This window comes from Cuculus canorus, chromosome 4 (assembly GCF_017976375.1).
Source record: "Cuculus canorus isolate bCucCan1 chromosome 4, bCucCan1.pri, whole genome shotgun sequence".
Taxonomy (NCBI): Eukaryota; Metazoa; Chordata; class Aves; order Cuculiformes; family Cuculidae; genus Cuculus; species Cuculus canorus.
Genome location: NC_071404.1, coordinates 35,858,078 through 35,879,146, shown reverse-complemented (window position 1 = coordinate 35,879,146; position 21,069 = coordinate 35,858,078). Strand labels below are relative to the sequence as shown.

The 21,069-nt window shown below is 37.2% G+C and overlaps 1 protein-coding gene across 26 annotated transcripts in view; it reads left to right on the top strand.

The window, feature by feature from the left end:
- The window catches only part of TENM3 (teneurin transmembrane protein 3), a 1,341,795-nt gene that overhangs the window by 1,289,434 nt on the left and 31,292 nt on the right, over positions 1-21,069 (top strand). For 22 of the 26 annotated variants that reach the window (XM_054065057.1, XM_054065066.1, XM_054065065.1 and 19 more), the window contains 7 exons: positions 4,114-4,381; positions 4,942-5,085; positions 8,234-8,483; positions 8,911-8,931; positions 14,126-14,358; positions 14,866-15,020; positions 15,819-16,693. In XM_054065057.1, the coding sequence (XP_053921032.1) occupies positions 4,114-4,381; positions 4,942-5,085; positions 8,234-8,483; positions 8,911-8,931; positions 14,126-14,358; positions 14,866-15,020; positions 15,819-16,693 (1,946 nt within the window). The remainder of the gene's footprint in view (positions 1-4,113; positions 4,382-4,941; positions 5,086-8,233; positions 8,484-8,910; positions 8,932-14,125; positions 14,359-14,865; positions 15,021-15,818; positions 16,694-21,069) is intronic. The other 4 variants (XM_054065063.1, XM_054065061.1, XM_054065078.1 and 1 more) reach the window with 1 other exon arrangement.

Here is a 21,069-nt window from a genome sequence, read left to right as displayed (position 1 = left end):
AGGTTAAGCTGAAGCTGCCTATATATGTTAGGTAATATTGTTGCTGTCTTTTTCCTGACATAATAAAAGTCTGTTTGCTACATATTGCAGTGTGGTCTGGCAGAAACCCACATGTGAGTCACAATGAGCAATTCTGAAATTGAGTTTTTGAGGCTTTCCCTTCCTAAACTCCTGTTATCCATTCTTACATACGCTTGCAAGATGCCTTCTTCAGGTCCTGAGCAGCTTATTTCCATGCCCTCGAGTGTGTGGGAGAACAAAGACTGAAAAGTTTTCCTTCAAATTATATGTTCAAGGTTGCCCACTTTTTTTTTCCCTTTCCCTTGACTCTCTCTGACTACTGACAATATTAAACAGCAGAAGTTGGAAAAATTGATTTACACAGAATAATTCAGGATAAAGTGCAGTCCTCAGTGATTTAATAGAAATGATTATTTGTAACTTAAGGATGGCCAAATTTTCAGCAAAGAAATTAACCTATTTTATCATTTAAACAGACATTATAATAGGACGTATGTCTGCATGTTCAAGTATTACATAGATGCTGCATCTAGTTTCACTTAGCTAAAATCTCCAGAATTTCAAGTTTGTACTCTGAAAAAAAAATGAGATTACTTAGAGCCAAATATCTCCATTTATGTCCCTGTTTCTCAGCATGTTTTCTGGTTTGGTTTTTTTTGGTATTTTTTTTGTTTTTGCTTTCTCTTTGAAATTTTACATTCATTTCCTGTGTTTTTCTATTAGGGACACGTTTTCAGGTTTCTACATGTGTATAGTGTTTTCCTGTCTCTTCTCTGTGTGGTATCTCAACAATATTTTAAGCCTACTAAAAAATATATTTTTACCATTTTAATTTCTTAACTTAAGATTACTTCTTTCTAAGTTCATTTAAGAGCCTCAATTCTAGGGAAAGTCTTTTTTAAAAGGAAAAGATTTTTCCATCTTGAAATGAGCAGTTTCAGCTTCTACTTAAAGAAGTGTAATTTTAGTACTCCTTCTCAACCTTTGAGTAATAGCAGCAATTGCCAATATCTAGCTGTATCTAAAAATGCCATCTTTACCCTTCTCAAACCAAGATGATGTTACATTTCAGTGGAGCAGTTCAGCTGTTACTTCTTGGCAAAGAACCTTTTTCTGACATTAGGACTAAAATTTGCACTCATTTGTGAAATTTGTTCTCAAGTCCTCCATTGAAGTTGCTCATTTTGCCAAAAAAATTATGGCAATACAACAGGCAATTTTCCCTTTAATTGAATTAAATTCCTTATTCAAAGATCCTAATACCATCAGAGCACGTCACTTGATCTATATTATATTTTGGAGCAGGAGAGCATTCCAGAGCATAGACAGCTTTAGTCCTGCTGGCCACGACAGACGAGCAGCCCTGCACAATTTATATGACTCAGTTGCCAGCCTGAACTTTCAGGACAACAAACTCTTTGTGAAAATGGAGGTGACCCTTATCTCAGCCCTGTAGGTTAAATATTTCATAGCTGTCCTTCTGAGAAGCGTGATTATCCATAAATAAAATGCCAACCCTTAGAATTTGGTCGCTGGGCTATAACTCAGTCTCCTTAGGGTATCAGCCTTTCTGAAGGCAGTTTGATACTCGATCTGGAAAAGGTAAAGTACTGACAGCTTAGTTGTGTTGGTGATTCCTGATGTGACTTTAATACCCAGTGACTTTCCTAATTGCTTTACAATTGATGTGTTGTCATGACTCCCATAGGATGCTCTCTGCTGTGCCTGATGATTTAACTTTTTGAGTGAACATTAAACTGCTTAATTCTCTTTGTAATGGTTGATTCTGGGAGAGAGATTGAGATGCATAACCTTACCTCTACCTTCCTAAAGTTCTCAAGAAAATAAGTTACTGCAGGTGATGTTTTATGGAAAGAAGGAAGTTATAAGCCAGATTTCCAGCAGATATTTGAGGATTCTGCAGAAACTAATAATAGGGGTTTGGGTTTTGTTTTAAACCTTGCTGAGAACTGCATGAGTGTCCTAGTTTCTAATTTGATAGTAATCCAAATACACAGTGGAATTTCTTAAATTGAAACTTCAAGGTGTCCTTTTTATTGCCTGTTATCTCAGCCAAGAGTACTGGAAGACCACCTAAGTGTTTAACGCTGCTCTTCCCCAGTTGCAGTTGTAAAACGAGCAATGGTCATGACAGGAGACCAGTGAAGTCCGTTAAATTGTGTTCTATTACAAGCGTATTATTTCTTTTTCTCCTCTTGCTTACAGAGACCTCCATCTGTTAGACTAGTTTTAATGTGCAGTATATGAGAGTCCTGCTGATCTCTTGAGGAGGAATTTGTCTTTTGTTTCTGGGTGGTTTGTGTTTTTCTTTCGAAGTCTTAGAAAAGGAATACGTTCACAATCACTTATCTCTCTAGAGAGAGGAGGTTTTGTTTGTGTGGAAAAGATTTGCTTGTTCTCTGGCTTAGATACTGTGCATATATTGGACTGAGGGAGAGCAGACTAGATATACAAACAGAAATGTTGCTACTCTTACCTCCTTCCAAGTGGTGGCAGGTTCCTTTTGGGGAAATGAGAAACATTCAAAGATTAAGAATTTATAAATCTGAATTTCATTTGTCTGGTATCTTCCATTTCCTCCTTTATTTCCTATAGTTCTATTATAGTCTTACTGGATAAGATGAGCTTTATGTCTATGTATAGCAGATGTGAATGACCATTCGTGCGAGACAATAAGTCAAAATACTATTTCTGATTTTTTGTTGTCATTATTGGGAAGGAGGTAGATACAATTAATACCATATGAATCTTTCTTTGTATCCCATACGTGCTAACATAGAGGATGGTCTAGCACCTTTGCCCTCCTTGAGCATAAACATTATTTGACCTATTCAACACAATCAGTTGTTTAAAAGCAGTGTCCAAGGATTTCTGTAGCATAGAGAGCTAACTTAGCACTTGTTTAGTAGCCAGCTTTTTATCTCACTGAAGCCTTAAGCCTAATATTTGTGACAGTGCTCTCCCTGAAGTCTGCTTTCCACTAATATTAATTAGTGTTTGGTCATTGGACTTTGGCTCTAGGAGACAAGGAAGTAAAATAAAGCTTTCCAAATTTACTTCCCTAAGCGTGCTCTTTTGATACCACCAAGGCTCTGGGCTTGTGCTTCAGCATCCTTTGCCCTCTTTTCCCACCAGAGAAACATTATCTTTATAAATGTGTCTAGAGACTTTTTTCTTTTCTTTTTCCCCACTAAGCTGAGGTACTTGCTGTTCACTTGAAGCACTGACAATCAGTGTTCATGTCCTGGCTGAGGCATGGAATAGAATAGGCTGTCTTCATCCACATTAGGCAGAAACCTTTCACGTCCATCCATCACCCGCAAAAGCTCCTCAGCTCAGAGGAAAAGGCGAGGTAGAGGAGGGAAGGAAACTTTTGAAAATAAAATTGAATCATTGCATCTCTCTGAAATGAGAAAGTGGTGAGCTGATGTCTGAGTAGTGAATATTGATCAGGAAATATGGAAGAGCTTTCCCTGAGGCATCCTACTTATCTGTCTTCAGAATAAATGGAAGAACACTCTAGTTCAAAGTATTTACAATCCACAGGTAATGCAAATAATAAACCACCTAAAAGTCCTTCCTGCTCCTACAGGAACAATTAGCCAAACCATCCCAAATCTGCAACTTTGTGGTGCTTAGAGGCTCTACTTTATTACGTGTCCATAGCTGAGACATGGGTGACAGCATAAGAAGGGGTATTTTCACGTGGATGAAAGATGCTTTTTTACATCTTTTGGAAAAAGCAGTTGGGAACGTTTTCCCTCCCCTGCATCTCCCTTTCCGCTCTTAAAAGTAAAGGAGAGATCTTTGAAATCCTCCAGCAGAAAGTATCAACTAAGCAGCTTCATTATGATGAAGAATTTAGACTTAGCTTTTCAGGAAAAAAGGTTAAATGTTGCTATCTATTTATGTGGGGCTTTACATTAATTAAATGAAGACTGGAATTAGATGATACTTCCTAATAGATTGTCATGTACCATTATATCAGGCCTCCTTTTACATTAGCTACATTGTTCCGTTCAATTTCAAAATGATTCAAATACTGCATATTTTTTTCTTACCAATGCATAGGTACTTCACGAAGAAACAACAATACCAGGAACTGATTTGAAGTTATCATACTTAAGCTCCAGGGCTGCAGGATATAAATCTGTTCTGAAGATTACTATGACCCAATCTGTGATACCATTTAATTTAATGAAGGTTCATCTGATGGTGGCGGTGGTGGGAAGACTTTTCCAAAAATGGTTCCCTGCATCCCCAAATCTGGCTTACACTTTCATATGGGATAAAACTGATGCATACAACCAGAGGGTCTATGGATTATCTGAAGCTGTCGGTATGTGTGTTTTATTGCATTTTTACTGTTGTCTTGAATATAGGGAAGCACATCTCAAACACTTGCATCTGTTAAGTAGAAAATGTTTAGCAAAATAAGATAAGAGTAACAATGGATGTTAAAATATATTAGAAAATACGAATCTAAACTTTGAATTATAAGGAAAAAGGTCCTTCAAAAAGAAAAAGAGACCACAGTCATTTTTCACTTCTGATTCCCATGAAGTAGCCCTCAGCCTAATAATACAGTACAGTATTTAGTCTGTGCACTCCTTGTACTTCAGAGCACAATAGCTTTCTGACATACTTCACAAAATGGCTTTCTTCTGTACCTATCGTAATTTACTGGCTTTTAATAACTGAAATAATTTTAATAGCCCAAGCTCAATTTTTGAAAGGTTTTGGAATTCTGTTTAGTATTTTCAGTACATCTAAGGAGTCATAGGGATTTTCGAGTACCCTGTGAGAGCTGAAAACATGTATATTAAGGAAATCACTGTCTTCAAACTCTTCTTCTGAACAAGATCCTATCCTTAATGAGGAAATGTACTGTTATTTCAGTGTCTGTAGGTTATGAATATGAGTCTTGCTTGGATCTAACTCTTTGGGAAAAGCGGACTGCCATTTTGCAGGGCTATGAACTGGATGCCTCCAACATGGGTAGCTGGACGTTGGATAAACATCACGTTTTGGATGTTCAGAATGGTAAGAAGTTCATTTTCTTCTTGATAATTTTAATACCAACTGCCCTGCACTTCAGGTATCTCATTCTAGCTTTTTAAACATTTGCTTAGTTATTTTAAAAAAGGAAATTCTGGAATGTTTTGTATATAGTAAATGCTTTGAGCTTTACACTATATGTCATGTTTCTTCATCCAATAAATAGATATGTACTAACAGTTTCATCTATCAGTGTCAGCCTGTGTTAGATATGCTTACCAAAGAAAAACCCAACCCAAAGATGTTGAAATTGTTTTTAAAAAATGGGTGCTGCTAAAGAGATGCTATTTCTGAACCAATTGCAGGCGTCAGCGTGTTATGGCATTAACTGTTTGTATGTTAACAATATCTTGAACAATGTTTTCATTTCCAGTTTCACAGTGAGTGAAAAACTAAACAGCTATAAGAGACATTCCTCCAAACTGAGAGATCTTCACTCCCAATATTAAATCTTTCATTTATACAGGAGAGGTGTTACCCCTCATGTCATGATATCCCCACCTGCAGTGTGGCAGCTCATGGGAGCAGTTAGTGCACGGGTATCATCTCTTCTGGAGCATAAGCACTCATTTACACTCCTCCAATTTAAATCCTTCCCTGAGGTGAATCCTCCCTGGGATGCTGTGGTCGGCTCTGCACACAGCAAGTGACAAATCACGTTGCCTTTAGTCAACACGGGTCACTTGTGCCCCTGTTTCTTGAGACAGTCCAATCACTAGTGAGAGAGTTTTCCTTGATTCCAGTGAAAAGATGAGGAGGAGTAGAACACATTTATAAGGATTGTGCCTTGGCATCAAGGTGAATGCATCCAGTGTGCTACTCAGCAACTGCCTGGAGAGTGCTATGCTAAGGAAACCCCAGCTCAACACTGAACAGGAGAAAAATTGCAAAAATTCATCTGGAATGTGTGAGAAAGGTTAAATAAGCAGGTCGCATTGTTCAAGGTGGGAGTTGGTCATACTGGATTTTTATGCAAAGTAAAAACTATTTCACCACGAAGAACATCACTTTGTCAGTACCTGATGTCCCTTGGAGGTCTCCCACTAGTACATAAGCTTATTTTGTGTTATATGCTTATATATGCATCACCTAAGGCATTGCTTCTGGCTGATAGAAAAACAAGGTAACCAAATCAAGCGAAAAGGTGTCATTGTACCCAATTTAAAATGTCAAAAAACCCGTGTGCAAATTATTGTAAGGTAATCCATCTAAAAATGTAAAGAGATGTAATTATAAATATATACATAAGATTGATTCTGTTCACAAGGGAAATTGATGGTGGCTTTAAATTATGTTCAAGAGTACATTTCACAAGTAATGACTTTTCAAAGTGACGTGTGTCTAATTGAATAAACTAAGTGGAGAGCTGTAATGACAAGGTGGATGAGCTGGAGAAATATGTTCAGAAGAGAATGCAGGCAGTATTTGTAAGGACATCCCGAACTACTGCAGTAAATAGTCTAATGTACATCTTTTAGTCTGTGATAATAGAGGAGAAATGTGAAGGACCAATTTTTCAAGGTAATGACAGAATAAATCAGGTGCAATAGTGCACTGTGCTGACTTACAGAATTCCTCTGATGAAAATTATAGAACTCAGCTATTTCAGTCAAAATTATGGTGCCATGATTGTCGTGAATGATGTAATCATAGGAGAGGGGATTTTGTATACTGTTAATGCATTCTGGCTTTAACTATTCATGAAAAATACGTTCTCCCTCTTTTGATTTAGATTACTTATTTAGATTACTTGCCATTAGGTTTCCATAAATGGTTTTCGTTCTTCCTGATTTTATCATGTATATTGATTTTATGTTTATAATCTACTAAATTTTATAACTTTAAAATAGTGAAGACACCTAAAAAAAATTAAAGATGAAAACAAAGTATTTTTCCTCCTGTCTTTCAGTATAAAGTGTGAGTTTTGGGGGTGAGGAGAGAAAGATGAATAGGTCTGAAATTTCTTCTAAGCATCTCGAAAGAGAAATGTATCCCTCAGCCCCAAACTGCCTCTGAAACTCTGGGCACACAATCAATAAGACATCTATCACTCTAAAGTATAAGGTGTCATGTGGTTTACATGGATTATACCACAGAAAGACATATTGTGACTTATAAGTATAGCCATAATAGCTGACCGTTTGTAGAGTACACCTCCATGGATTCATCAAGAGATAAAATAATGAGGATCCCAGCAAAATTTTAACGCACTGTGAAGTCACACTTTTTTTCCCTGAGACTGAAGACTTAACATAAAGCATGCATTTTTCTTCTCGGATTTCCTATGGAGGCTATAAGGAAGAAAAATACTGCTGGCACATTGCTTTGTCTTCACAAAATTATTGTTCCTTTCATGCCTCAAAGCAGAATTAAGTTTAAGAGGCAGGTTGGCCTGGCACCACATTTTTTTTGTTGCTTTGACATTTTTAATAACTGCCTATAACTGCAGACATGGTATTGAGGCACATTTGTTGCCAGAGGTACATTTTTATTCTGAGCTGAGTGAAGAGTCTTTTATGATGTAAAACTGAGGCAATTTCCAACTTTTTAAGTAGCTCTTTAATATTTACAATTTGCAGCAGTAATCCACTTTAGATTACATTTGACATCATATTCATAATTATTTATAGTAGGACTTTAGGAATACAATTTGCAAATATGATTTTTTTCTTTTTCTGTAATACATGCACAGTTAGAATTTCAGTCATTTCTGGGGAATCAGAAAACTGAAAGGATTTAGGAACACAGAACTTGATTTCATTCAGTACGCCTTGTGTTTCCTTCAACAATTTTTATTCTTAAGTACAACTGTTAAAATTATTAACATTTCAAACATAAGAACAACTGAAAACTTGTTTGGGTTCTAAGTGCTAGTGTATTTAGTGCTTCTACTACATCTTGTGGACAAGATAATTTAATGCTTTGTGTGTGCTTTAATGTGTCTGTGACTTAAATATAACTGCAAATGCTTTGATAAAGTTCTGTTACTTGTAGTGAGAAACATATGGTGGAGAAAAAATTAAGAGACTTAATTCTATTAATCAACTAAACGAGAATAAATCATACATCATTTTATGTACGTATATTTGAATCTTTTATGACAGTTTTTTTGTTGTTTTTATATTATCTACAGGAATTCTGTACAAAGGAAATGGAGAAAATCAATTTATATCTCAGCAACCTCCAGTTGTTAGTAGCATTATGGGCAATGGGAGACGACGAAGCATCTCCTGTCCAAGCTGTAATGGTCAAGCTGATGGTAATAAATTATTGGCTCCAGTTGCCTTGGCTTGTGGGATAGATGGCAGTCTTTATGTGGGGGATTTCAACTACGTTCGGCGGATATTCCCATCTGGAAATGTAACTAGTGTTCTAGAGCTAAGGTATGTTTTTCTCACATCTCGGACTTTTGGAATTGTGAATTACTATTGCAAACTAAAGTATGAAATAGACCTCTGATATTGTGTAAGTTAGAGTTTCCAGATGCCTTTAGGAATGAAAAAAAAAAAAAAGAAATTAAAAATTTAATACATTTTAATAAAAGTATTTAAAATTTAAGTGAAAAAATTTTACCCTGGTAAAATATTTTAACTATGCAAATCTGAACTGTGAAAGTTTAATCTACCCAAAATAAATATTCTGTGGATTTTAAAAGTTAACCTGCATAGTCAATGTGCGTAGACAAAAGACAGTCATTCACCGCTTCACTAATGACAGATGTAAATGTTGCCTTCTTTTCATCTTTTAACATCCTTTCTGAACGTTTCTCTAATAATGGTTTTCTGTTCTTTTTCACTTGCTCCCACCAAGAAATAAAGATTTTAGACATAGGTAAGCATTCCTTAAAGAAGATTTATTTTTCTAACTGTTCTTTTTTCATTTTTAACAAATGAATGCTCATAATGGAGAAGTCATTTCTGAGATGTATTATTAGAAAAGAGGAGTATTTTTCAAAAATAATGAGTTCATATGTTTTAGTTATGTCAGCTGTCAGGCTGTATCGTCCTTTCGGATGCGAATTCCTATTTTCTCATCACTCTCTGTCCACTGTCGAGTTTCTTTTTATGGTTGTGTGTACCCTCCTTTGCTGTTCTCTAGTCTCTACTCACTCCTATTCCTTGCTGGCAGCACTTTTGCTGACCCTGTTGAAACTCAATCGTAAATCAGATACCCCAAATACTATGGGAATGATGTATAAGTAATAAAATTATAAAAGTATCAGGTGAATTAATTTCATTGGCCTTTTGATGTTGAGTCTTTTCAGGCTCACATTTAACGGATTTGTTTCTTTGAAGGTGAACTTGCCTTAACAATGCAAGTTGAAGTAGTCCCATAATAACACAACGCTAAGAGTTAAGATTTTAAAGTACATCAAGATTCATGAGACTGGTCATAAAAACAGTAGTAATCAGAAGGACTGCAGTGCAACATTCATCCGTCCTGGCATTGCTACAATAGTGGCAAGAACAGCAGAGAAGAAGGTGGATGCTTGGGATTGCTTTGCCACAGTGCTGATAAGGACACTAAAAAGGTTATGCTAAAATCTTGTTGGATACATGAAACCCTGCAAGGCTTTGTGGCAGAAGTGCTAAGTACAGGGCTTAGCAGCTCCACTGGTCTCTTTCTTTCCCTTTTTGCTGCCAACCATTTTCCTTCCTTGCTTTCAAACAAATCCTAGAGAGTCATATCTCAGTGTAAATTCACTTTTCTTTGGACATACTTCTTTGTGAGGAAGGGTTATGTTTCAGATATCTTAGGCTAAAAACTCCACAGCTAAATAAGGTTTTTGCATCAGTGATAATGATCAAAATTGGGAATGGATACACAGTAGAGCAGGTGTTATGTTATTTTCCAGGTGTGACTCAGAGGCACTCTGTTCTGTTTCGTGGGTTTGGTTTTTCACTACTACTTTCACTTCTAATTTGCATTTGTTCCACTACTTCTAAAAGAATTCTCTCTCTTGTGGTATCACAAAGTTGTGATTGCAGATGTTGTCTTGGTGAATGCATGGAATATGGTATAATAATGCTAAAAATGAGAATTCAGAATGGACAAACAGGTTGAAAGGATGGATGTGTAATGCGGTTTGTTTTGCTGTGATTAGTAGCCGTGCCCTCTTCTGCCTCTGACAGAAATGTGGCTGCAGGCTTAACTGCGGTGTTCCAGAAACTAGATCCCTGCATGATAGAAAGGTTGGTGAAGGAGAACATTGAAGCTTTCTCCTTTATTCATGCCTGCACTTGCAGAAGCTCCAGGTAGCGAAATTGCAATCACACTGAACAAATTAGTTTAACGGTATTTTCATGGGCCCATGTGGCCACTGTGAAGTGGGGGTTTCTCCTGAGCCAGGAGGAGGCATAGACAGCCATGGAAAACTGGCTCTGCAGGAGCAGTTGTGGACCCAGTAGGGCAGGAGGTGCGGAGTATGCTGTGCAGCCTGAACATAGTCTACTGTGAGGTTGTATTTTCTCTACCATCATACAGCATTTTCCCAGTGTCCACTGGGAATTAGGGGACTGCATTGAGGGGTTGCTGCTCAGGGGCTTCCTAAGCCAAGAGGGGCATCTTTGTGTGTAGTATCCCCTGAAAACTTCTTATTCTGTTAATTTAGCTGATTTTTATTTAACACATAAACTTTCAGGATCCACTAAATCCTGTGTCCATGGTTTCCCCAGCTTGAGGACATACCATGAGACCAAACAGCTTCTTTTGCCTGTAAGAAGTTGTACAGAGCTGTGTGAAATGCTGAGGATGTTTTTATTTAAACTGCAGTTTGGAAAACAGCCCTCAACAGGCCTTTTTGCACTATATAATTGCTATATATCAAAACTAAGAAAGTGCACTAAAATATGCATTCCCCAGCTAAAACTAATAGACTGGACTAGTTCAGATCTATTATCTATTCAAACATTAAACTTTCCTTGCATATAAACACAGTGCTTCAAGACAGAGAGTGGCGTGCCTCCCACCTCAAGGAGCCTGTACTCTAAATTAGAGAGACAGTGCAGACAAAATTTATTCTCTCATGTACCAATGACCTAACATTTTTTCAATCTCAAAGCTGAATTGATGTCTTTATATACATGCTGCCTATGGGTGATTAATGCTGACAGACATTCGTGGAAGAAGTAATTTTTAGAAGGACTTTGAAGACAAGGAGGTCATTTGTAGGCTATGACGATGTCCCATGTTTGTAGAGAGCCAGAAAAAAAAATCAGCGACACATAAAACCACCTTTGAGGGTATATAGTTTAGAAGACACAGAGTGAACGGGGGAGAGAGAGAGAGACTGGGGCAGGAAGAGTATTTTTTTGAACAATATTGTGTGTGGGAATTAGTGGAGGTAATCTGACAGGTGAAGAAGTAGATTGGTGTAAGCAAGATAAAATTAAGCAATTGGAAATACAGCTCTGGGCATGTGTATTTGCACATGTGTGTGTGCACTTCAAATCTGAAGCACTGTTACTATTATTTGGCATAGACAGAACAAGCTCGTTTGCATTCATTTGTCTCTGTAGGAGCCCATGTTGGTATGTAGCTGCATGGTTTTCAGAGCTACTGACAGCGATTCATACTGAATGAGTCAAGAAGTCACTGACTGTGGATTTTACTTCTTTGCGTTTGTTGCTGTTGATAGAAGGCAGAAGCTTAATATTATTTCAAGCTACAATGAAATAGAATAAGCTCTGTGCAGCTTTCCAGCTTCTGGCTGCTTACCCTTGTACTATTTTTAAGGTCTTCATAGTGTGCATATATTTTCTGGCTAGAAAAAAATATGTGATTTTCACTGGACAGTTACTCAGTTCCTCAAATTGCGCCTTGCTTTTGTGAATTTTAATGGGGTTTTTTTCCGTCAATAAAAGCTACCTCAGCTTTTTAACCTTCGCTTGAAAAGAAACTTTGAAGTTAAGCCTGTTGCATTATCTCAGAAAGGAGCCATTAGACATCTATGTATGACAAAGTGGAGAGTTTATATTTAATCAATAATAATATCCTAAGAGCTTCCAAACTTGGGAGGTTGTTTTTATAAAATGAGAAGATAACCTTAAATTATCAGCTGGTTTTTTTCATTTGTTTTGGTGAGAATACACTGCTCACTGTGAGAACCCATCACAAATAAAAAGAGCATTGTCATTTTTGTTGGAATTTATTAAAACATAGACATGAAGAAAACAGCTTTAAAAGTTCTTTTTAGAAATAAATGTGTTAGGCATAAGTTATTTAGTTACTGATTTGATGACTCTTTATTCCAACAATTGAAATATATGATTGAGGCAATATTACATGAGTTGAAGAGAAATACTTTAATTTAGAATGTAGTAGTATAAGAAAGGACTTGACTTTAAATGAAGACGAAATAAAATTAAGTTTCACATTTTGCAGTGTTTTTATATTTGAAGTGTCTGCAAAGTTGCTTAAAGAGCAAAGTAATAATGTAAATGGGTATAATTTAATTTGCAGTTTATAGAGGTATAAATAATTCGTACACTACATAGCGATCATATTAAATGATCTCTGCGTAAATTAAGGTTTCAAAATACCTTTCAACTATTTAGCACATTGGCAAAAATAGATTTCTAACATGGAAATTTAAAGTAAGCCTACACTTAATTGTTTTTAGATATGCTGTACAATATTCAGCTCTGTAGCAGAGCTTTTTAAGAGGTGCTAATCACTATGTATTTGATTTCTTTAGTCTGCTTCACTTGGGTTCTTCATTTTGAACCAACGCTTTAGAAGTCTTAAAACCCAAAGAAAATCCTATTTATGCAACACTTTTATTCTGTGTTTTTGTAATTGGGTAGCTATAAAAATCTGTCCCTGCTAAAAGATACAATTTCTTCACAACTTGTTCCTGTTGGTCTCTTGTTGCTTTTTCCAAGTGGCAGTACATAAAAATGTGTTACATTAGTACAGTTATGTATTTACAAAACGTGAAGTATAGCATTCTGCGAGCAGATGTTTGGCTATCACCAAGACTGGTAGATCTTGTTTAAGCAATGCTTGTGCAAACATCAGAAGTGGAACTGACTGTTCTGATACTCTGCTTCAATCCTTTAGGGGAGCATCTGAAATTACCTCCTGTATTTACATGACCTTATTTCAGCTCTTTGTGCCATAAATTAGGTCAGGAATCCCAACTGCAGTGGGTTACGTTTCTACATCATAATATATCAACCCAAAAGATACTCTCCAGGGCTGTTTTTTTCACCAGCAGGGGAGAAAAGACAGTAATTCTCAATTATGTGGCACCAGTGGAGAAGCAAAATGCATGTTTCTGGGAAAATGGTTAGCAATATATATTTTCACTGTAATAAAGACTGTGTTGGCATAGTTAGCGGGTTTGTGCCAATGTGTACAGTTACTTGAACTATGACTTTGTGTTAGGAAGAACAGAAAAGCTCCACTCGGTCTTCTGGTGGAAAAGATGACATTTCCTAATGTGTTAAATCATGCGTATCATGTCTTTGAAAGCACTGAATTAAACAAATGCTTATAAAGTATGTCTTATCTCTTGCTTGTGAACTAGTAATACAAACTCTGCCTTATCTGTTTATGAATTATATAAACTGTGCACTCCAGCAACCTTATATAAACTATAATAGAACAGATACGATTATAACAGCGACAAAGTGTAAGTGAGGGCTGGGGTCCTGCTGCAAAGTTTAGGACTGTTTCAGGGTTCCCGGAAAGCCGGGGGGGTTTTAGACTCCAGTATTTTGATTTGGCCTATTACAGAGACAGGAGCTGGCTCTAAATACAGAGCATGAGATGCACATCTGAGCATTACGAACAAAATGGATCTTCTGTCCCAAAAGGAAGAGTAGTCTACTTTGGATTGCCTGTGACACAGGCAAGAAATGTGAACCAAGAAAGGTTGTGAAGCCATGACCTGTGCTATCTATACATAGGGCATTGCTGTTGATTTTAACTATCTATGAATTGCTGCACACTGCATATTAACTGAATCTAATGTTAGTCGCAATTAATTACAGCATATGCAATGTGTTGTTCCATTCTACAGCAACAATCCAGCTCACAGATACTACCTCGCAACTGACCCTGTGACAGGAGATTTGTATGTTTCCGACACAAACACCCGTAGGATTTATCGGCCCAAGTCTCTCACAGGTGCAAAAGACCTGACCAAAAATGCTGAGGTAATAGGAGGAACAGGGGAGCAGTGCCTACCATTTGATGAGGCAAGGTGTGGTGATGGAGGCAAGGCGGTAGAAGCAACCCTCATGAGTCCTAAAGGTAAAAAGTGTTATCCCTTCATAATTTTCAAAATAATACAAAAGTTCAGAGCCAGAAGCATGATCATTTTTAATTACTGAACCCTGTAGCTGGCTCAGAAACATGGGTTTGAGTAATTGTTTCCAACTGGAAAGACAGTTAAGTAAGAGAGATATAAGGTTGATTTTTTAGGAAATATTTGGCTTTCACTGTTAATGAGCATTTTTAAATGCTCATTTAGATTATGTGTTTGGCAGACACCAGTGAAGAATTAAAATTAGTGGTGCTTTTGGTCTCACTTATTTGTTCAAGTTAACTTTAAATCGAAGTCCTCTCAGCGTACTGTCTAATGAACAGCAAATGCAATCAAAAGGAATAGATTTCATACTGAACTTTGGTTTATTATGCAAAATATGCTTACAAGCTGTTTTACTACCTACTGCCTTAAGACCATATCTACTTATAGTAGATATATATATTATTATTATAGCTAGTTCAAAAACCTAATTTTTATTCTCTTCACTAAAGGAATAGCAATCGACAAGAATGGGTTAATCTACTTTGTTGATGGGACCATGATCAGAAAAGTGGATCAGAATGGAATAATATCCACTTTGCTTGGCTCCAATGACCTGACCTCAGCACGACCTCTAACCTGTGATACCAGCATGCACATCAGCCAGGTACTTTTAGCTGCTGTCAATTTGGAAAGTTGAACTGGGGCTAGAAATGCAAATGCGGCTTTCTTGCCCCTTGAAATAAAACTGGGTGGAGCTCGTAATAGGAATTTAACGGCAGGATCAGGGGAGACAGAAACCTATTCCAAGGGCATGAATCGCAGTGTATTCTCTTAGCTATAAATGATGCTGTATTCAATTTTTCTGCCCATAAATTTCAGTTTAGTTTAGAACAGCAAAGCTATCAGCAGGAAACATTAAGTCTGGTAGTAAATACTAGGAGAATGGCAGGTCTCTTAGAACTATCTAGGCTTGTTGATGTTTTCTGAATCCCTAACAGCCTACTACAGTGAATGAGAGGATATGTACAAAAGAAACGTATTTTTTCTATTTGTCTCAAGAAGCTTGTGTAGGTAAGATGGGACATTAGTGGTATGTTTAAAAATGGATTACAGTACGGTGTTTCATAATCTGGAAGGTAGTAAGTTATTTTTGCTACTAGAAGAATGAAGGATGAATAGCCTGAAACTGTACTTAGACTTTGATGTGTCTCTTTTTTATGTGTTTGTGACACAGAGGAGTATTGCATTTATTGGAGGGGAAATTCAACCTGTGGTATAGTTCCAATGCAATTGGCTTTTTTTCAATAAAATACATGTTTAAACATATCATAAAAGTCTTATTGCCATGATTACTTACAGCAGATAAAAAAATATCCTTGCAGCTGTGCCTAAAACTGAAGGTGAATTAATTAATTTAATCTGCACTGGTTAACTGTTTAACCAAACGCTTCTCTTTGCTAAGGTTCGTCTGGAATGGCCTACAGATTTAGCTATCAACCCAATGGATAACTCCATTTATGTGTTGGATAACAACGTAGTTTTGCAGATCACTGAAAACCGTCAGGTTCGCATTGCTGCTGGGAGGCCAATGCACTGCCAGGTTCCTGGAGTGGAGTACACGGTGGGAAAGCACGCGGTACAAACCACGCTAGAGTCAGCAACTGCCATCGCTGTGTCCTACAGTGGGGTACTTTACGTTACAGAAACCGATGAAAAAAAGATTAATAGGATAAGACAGGTCACAACGGATGGAGAGATCTCATTAGTTGCTGGAATACCCTCAGAGTGCGATTGCAAAAATGATGTCAACTGTGACTGTTATCAAAATGGAGATGGTTATGCTAAAGATGCCAAGCTTAATGCCCCCTCCTCCTTAGCTGTGTCTCCGGATGGCACGCTGTATATTGCTGATCTGGGAAATATTAGGATACGGGCTGTGTCAAAGAACAAACCCTTATTGAATTCAATGAACTTTTATGAAGTTGCTTCTCCAACTGATCAAGAGCTTTATATCTTTGATGTCAATGGTACTCATCAGTACACTGTGAGTTTAGTCACTGGAGACTATCTGTACAATTTTAGCTACAGTAATGATAATGATATTACTGCAGTAACGGATAGCAATGGGAACACTCTTCGTATCAGACGGGATCCCAACCGAATGCCAGTAAGAGTGGTGTCTCCTGATAACCAAGTCATCTGGTTGACAATAGGTACTAATGGATGTTTGAAAAGCATGACTGCACAAGGGCAGGAGCTTGTCTTATTTACCTACCATGGCAACAGTGGACTTCTGGCAACTAAAAGCGATGAGACTGGATGGACCACTTTTTTTGAGTAAGTACATAAAATAAAATCAGATGCCTTATAGTTTTACTGAGTTACACAGTACCATTTGAAATATTTCTGGAAACTGATGAAGTAACTGTAAAGATGGCCCTTGATAACAGAAAGATACTTTTTGTTTCCCATGCTGTCTTCCTATGTCTGACTTCTTCTAAACATTGGGTCTGAATAATTTTAAATTCATTATTTTGAATTTCTGTCTTATATATTGAAGTAACAGTGAGACATCTCACTCTTGTCAAGAAAGCCGCAACTCAGACAACCACAATTTTGTAGATTTGCATCAAAATCCAGATTTTCATCCCACTTACTCATCAGATTGACATTGTACTGCAGCAAATACTGACAAGAAATTTGTCTTCACTGCTCAATATTTTTTCTTCCTTTTTTTTATTTTTTTCCTAAGTAAAAGCATGTCTGCATAGTCCTTTACCTCCAAACAAAGGGTGAAGTTGTAAAAGTTTGTGTTTTATTGAGTGGCAAATATGCAGGAACAATCTCCTAGATGACACAGCAGGCTTTCACACAGGTTGACTTGGGCAGAAGAAGCTGAGAAGTGTGGGCTGTGAAGGGAAATTTCATTCCTGTAGGAATAAACTGAAAATACAGAGGCCACCTGCAATGTGTGCTGTGCAAGTACAAGCGTAACAGCAAGAGGTATTAGTAGAAGAGTAGGACTTGTCATTTTTCCAGCTTCAGAAAAAAATCTTTTCAATGAATTGCTTTGCCCTGTGTTGCAGTCATTAACTCATCAAGGCTTGTTCATAACAGAGAGATTAGCAAAACATTTTACAGAATCCTCAATTATATTGACTAAGGAAGGTCGTGACAATTTATAGATAAACTAGTAGAACCTAAAAGATCACTTACAGGATTTATAGGCAACTTCATCCCCAAATGAGCTGAACTGTAAACTGGTGTGGCAAACAGAACTTTAAAAAAATGCAGCTTAAAACACAAACGGTTTATTTCAAAAAAGGTCAATGTAGCATTAACATAGATTATTTTTTCCAGTCATTAACATAGATTATTTTTTCCAGTCATCTCTTTCAACTGGAAAAACGTGTATTTTTAAGTCATATGAGAGACATGTTGAGGCTGGGTAAAAATGTGTCTATGAAGGAATGGAGTACGTAGAGTTAGCATGATAAGTAAAAGTGTTAGAGGCCACTCAGCTAAAGTATTCAGGATTACAAAGGGCATCGTGAAAATCTAGTAAGTCCTTCTTTTTCTTTTTTTCCCCCTCTTCTTTTCTCCTATCTTTATGATGAAATGCAGCAGCAACTGCTGCCAAGGTCAGGGCCGAAAAAAAAAAGCTTTCAATTCAACACACATAATAAAGAAAATAAAGTGCTGGTGTCAGGCAGTGGCAGCAAAGCCAAACATCTGTGTTTTGAGATAACTTCACATTTCTGTCAGTGTACATTTGGCTGAGGCAATGTGCCGGAGGACTCCGAGCACCTGTATCTACTCTCCAGCCTTTACATATGCCCGTCAGAGACACAAGAGCAGCAGGTGCTGCCTCACTGCATATTGTGTCCTGAAGTGGAGACAGGGCTAGAAATGCTGATCCCTAACAAAGACAGCAGGTGGAATGGCAGTGCTGCCAGTTTTAAGGTATTCTTACGGTAATCTGTAAATTGGCAAGGCTTTGGCAGCAGGCACGTTCCCAAAGCATTAGCGCACGTCTGTAATATTTAATTGTGCATTGGTGCATCCACTGCGTATCTTTTTAGGTCCTGCCGGGAGGACACAGAAACACAGTGAGGATACACAGAGGAATGAGAAACTGTTCCGTCAGGAGGGCATGTGTTCTCCTTCTCCTGAGTTAGTGTCCTGTGTGCCAACAGACCAAAGCACAGCTTCGAATGAGCTAGAAACAGTCATTCATTTCCACAGAGTGTAAATTCAGTGTTTAACTGTGACACATACAACTACTTGTTTCCAGCAGGCGAGTTGGGCAAGGCAGTCAATTTCGGGGGCATCTGCTGGGTGCAGCAGGCCTTTCAGTCATGCTGGTGTTCATACTGGCTAATTGAGGACCTGGAGTTTTAATCAGGGCAGTAATTTCTCACCATGTTGCCTGTATCTTTTGTGTAGCCTACTGTGGTGTATTGCAGGAGTAGCTGATGGCTCCTGAATGCATCTTAATGACATCTGCCTGATCACAAAAAAGTGGATTTTATATTCACTATTAAGTGGTTGATAGGCCTGTATTTTTCATCATAGGAGAATTTAGGGTACTGTGTGTCATGAAGCACATTCTTGTTTACTGAGTCTGTAAATAGCCATCCTTCACACCTGATCTGCTTTCATGTGGACTTGCTGGTCTGAGTTATGTCCAGCTGGCTTACAGAGAACCCAAAGGGCAGATTCTTCCCCTCAGTAAGTGTTAGTATTATTTCCAAGCTTCTGTTTATACACTTCCTAAACAATTACCTCCAACCAATGTCTCTTAGAATTCCCAGGCTGAAATAATGACAGATAAAGCTAGGCAATTTCACTCACCCTAAATCTGCAAGTGTATGAGGCTTTTGCGGAAGCAGATATTCATCTCCTCCCTGTAGCCATGGTGAAGCAGTAATCTGTGTAATTGCAATAAGGAAGATTCAGATTAGACATTTGGAGTAACTTCATGGTGAAGGTTTTGGAGCCCTGGAGCAGACGGACAATGATAGTGATCCCTTGCCCTTCACAGACTGTCTTTAAGAACAGATTAGACATCTTTCAGGAAGAGCAGATCATGCCTTGGGGTAGGGGTTGGACCACAGGACCTCTCACAGTCCCTTCCAGTCATGTTTTCTGTGATGCTCTGTACAAGTAAATACCAAAAATAAAAAATTGCACTGATTATATAAAGCTACAGGGAATAAGTGAAAAAAAGGAAAAAACAGTGTGTTATTTTTCTTGCCAAAGCAGCATTCTTAAAAACATCCATCGGGCATCTTAACTGCTTACTTCTTTCTAACGTAAAATCCCCATGCACCGAATTTGTGTCTGTATATTTCCCTTTTGAAGAAAAAAATAGAAACACAACTGTTTTGCCATTTTTTATTCTAAGATCAGCAAACAGTATTGTGACTTTGCTTTTCATTGCTGATGATTTGTAACATTAGATCTGACTAGCTGGGTTTCCAGAGGCTTCTGCTGCTATTGCCAAACTAGATGGAAACCACATGTATCATTTAAGGGATTGGGTGGGGGTCACATAGTATAGGTGTGTGTGTATCTCTTTCCCAGCTCTTGTATATTCATGTTTGTAGGTAGTATGGGCTAAAAAATCTTCAGCCGAAGAGTTTTCTATTGAAAAAGGGAAAGTCTTGTTAAAACGGAAAGGTTTCCCTCAAATGTCCAGTGAGGAATAACAAGTTAGAAGAAATCATTCTGACCCTTTTTCTGTTTTATTAAAAGCAAAATATTTCACTTTCATTGCTGCATGCATTTTCTTTTAATATTAGAATCATTTGTGTATTTTATTTATTCTGTTGTATTATTCAGTCTCAAAATATTTTAGGAAGGGTATAGAATTTATATTCCATGGTGAATTTAGACTTTTTTTCCCACTCTGAGTTAAAACTTTACAACTGTTAGAATGTGCAATGGACTAAAAATGTCATTTTTCAACTCGCTTTGTGTATGTCTGGGTTGTTTCACCCTTTGGTTGTCACATATCTGTTTAAATGGCAGAAGTCACATTGTGGTTTTAGTAATAAAAAGGTCAGTCTTTGGAGCAAATTCAGTAATAGATTTGTTAAAAATTCTCTTGTTCAAATCTGTTTGTATAACTGGAGCAAGGATCCAAAGAACTTAGATCATTTCTTTTGAGTTCTCAATGAATTGAGAACAGATTTATGGAAACAATTTAATTTTTTTTTTCCTTTTTTTGTAACAACTTTTCAGTGAAAAGAGGAAATCTTTGAAAAAATACTGCATCCCAAAAATTGGCAGTCACTGCATTTGGACTTGTCTCTTTTCATGGCTTTTTTCCACAGTCTTAATTCACACCAATATCAGATCCAAAAGAAGTTTACTTTTAAATTTCGTTTAGTGTGGACACTAATTAATCTAGAGTTAGTCTCTTCTTTGCCTGAAGAAGGGAAGTACTGCCAGATAGGAATTTATTCACTTTTTTTACACTTTGTTTTTTTTCTTATATCTTTGAGGCAAATTGGATTTCTAAATTCCTGTTTTGTTAAGGGTTATAGTCTGCTGCTAAAAAATTGATGCTTAATATTTCCAGAAGGCATATTTTTGTTTAGTACTGTTACTAAAATTCGTAGTAACTGTTATCTGTTATCAAAGGTCTAAAACCTTGCTGAACAAAAAAGATTAACAGGGGATTGAAAATACATGCATACTCAAAAACC